Genomic DNA, 2,192 nt, shown 5'->3' with positions numbered 1-2,192 from the left:
AAGCCCATGAAAAAGTGTCCACTATTCTGGTTAAATATCTATCTATCTATCTATCTATCTATCTATCTATCTATCTATCTATCTATCTATCTATCTATCTAGCTAGCTATCTATCTATCTATCTATCTATCTATCTATCTATCTATCTATCTATCTATCTATCTATTTATAACTAATTAGTATTAGTCTATGCCATGTCAGTATTCAGTCGACGTCTGAGGTTATTTTCGTAAGAGCATCGTTTCGAAGGCCATGAAAAAGTGTCTCTTTCTAATTTGTAATGTTTCTCTTACCTGTAATCTCCACCAGATCAAGTTTGTATTTTATCTTCTTGTTGTTAAACAGTAGTGTGATGTACTGGAAAGCCGTTACCTCACTTTCCCGCGTCGTGTCACACGCGTGTCACGTGACGAGCTCGTCTGCGATTGTCCTGGTAACGGTTACCTGGTAACGAGGGCGAGGATAAGAGAGCAACTCAGGGCGGGCACAGGTATGTGTTTAACTGCGCGGAGGGGCGACAGGTAACAGACGAACCGTTTTGACTAAAACTTATTAAGTGTTATCAACTTATTTAAATCATACAATAATAATAATAACATCAATATAAATATTTAGCTGTTTCACGGCTCAAGGACCCATCAAGTGCGTATTTAAATGACGCTATTAAGGTAAACAGGTATATAAAAGGCGATGAAATCTTCAGACTGGCATTATAAATGTTTTATCTGCAGTAATGTGGGTTACTGTTAATGTGACCTCAGTCAGAGTCTGTATTGGAAAATGTTTGTTTATATCAAGCTGTAATTCTTCCATTGTATATGGTACTTGAAGTAAAACATCACATCAAGCACACATTTGTCATAGTGTGTGTGTGTGTGTGTGTGTGTGTGTGTGTGTGTGTGTGTGTGTACGGTTGTTACGGTCCTGTATTGTGTTAAGTTAGTCACAGTCACAGATGGATGGACCCTTGGGTGCAGTCAAGCCTTCGGTTGGAACAGGCAGACCAGGGGGGCGTCCGACTAACATTGGCCTAGACCAGTACTGCACCTCCTACAGACAGTCCTATGGTGAGTAACCTTAGATTCAGTCTAACGTTTTATCAAACTATAATTTGGGTTATTATTTATGATTATGGACATTGGCATGATTCGACTAAAACTTAAGCCAGACAATATTAGATCATAATTTTCCCATTTAAAACATAAGCCTTTTTCAGTGCAGCCATCCATCTTTTCTACCACAGATTATAATGCTTTGATCCCTTGTTTTTCTTGACATTCAAAACTGTAGACTGATGCAATTTTTCTTTATTACTTTCCTTACCTTATGTCGTTTCAGATTTTAAAGTTGTTTTTGTAAAGCACAGAAAGAGAATTTTTGAAGAATCTTCATGCAACTTCTTTTAGATGTACTGCAGTTGTAAACATTTAACCTGGCCCAAATGTATAATTGTTTCAGTATGCATACAGTTGAGGTCTAAAGTTTACATACACCTTGCAGAATCTGCGAAATGTTAATTATTTTACCAAAATAAGAGAGGTTGTAAAAAAAAAAAAAAAATGCATGTTATTTTTGACCCCATTCAAATGTTTGCATACACTTGATTCTTAATACTGTGTTGTTACCTGAATGATCCACAGCTGTGTGTTTTTGTTTAGAGATAGTTGTTCACGAGTCCCTTGTTTGTCCTGAACAGTTTGGCTGCCTGCTCTGCTTCAGTTAAATCCTTCAGGTCCCACAAATTCTTTAGTTTTTAGCATTTTTGTGTATTTGAACCCTTTCCAACAATGACTGTATGATTTTGAGATCCATCTTTTCACACTGAGAACAACTGAGGGACTCATATGCAACTATTACAGAAGATCTTATGTTGGTAAAATAATTAATATTTTGCAGAATCTGCGAGGTGTATGTAAACTTTTGACCTCAGTTGTATACATACACACATACCACATAACATACACACCGTTTAGAAGTCTGGGATCAGTAAGATTTTTTTAAATGGAGTCTCTTATGCTTATCAAGGCTGTATTTGTTTGATCAGAATACAGAAAAAACAGTAATATTGTAAAATATTGTTGCAATTTCTAATATTGGTTTCCTATTCTAATTTACTTTAAAATATAATTTATTTCTGTGACACAGCACTGAATTTTCATCAGCCATTACTCCAGTCTTCAGTGTCACATGAT

The 2,192-nt window shown here is 35.9% G+C and overlaps 1 protein-coding gene across 1 annotated transcript in view; it reads left to right on the top strand.

Annotated features, from left to right (window-relative positions):
• Positions 1 to 955: 955 nt before the first annotated feature.
• The window catches only part of saxo4 (stabilizer of axonemal microtubules 4), an 8,633-nt gene continuing 7,396 nt past the window's right edge, over positions 956 to 2,192 (top strand). Inside the window, exon 1 of the mRNA XM_073831552.1 lies at positions 956 to 1,067. Coding sequence (XP_073687653.1) covers positions 956 to 1,067 — 112 coding nt within the window. The remainder of the gene's footprint in view (positions 1,068 to 2,192) is intronic.

The sequence above is a fragment of the Garra rufa genome, chromosome 25 (assembly GCF_049309525.1).
Source record: "Garra rufa chromosome 25, GarRuf1.0, whole genome shotgun sequence".
NCBI lineage: Eukaryota > Metazoa > Chordata > Actinopteri > Cypriniformes > Cyprinidae > Garra > Garra rufa.
Note: the sequence above shows the minus strand (reverse complement) of the source record. Positions and strands in the feature narration are given on the sequence as shown.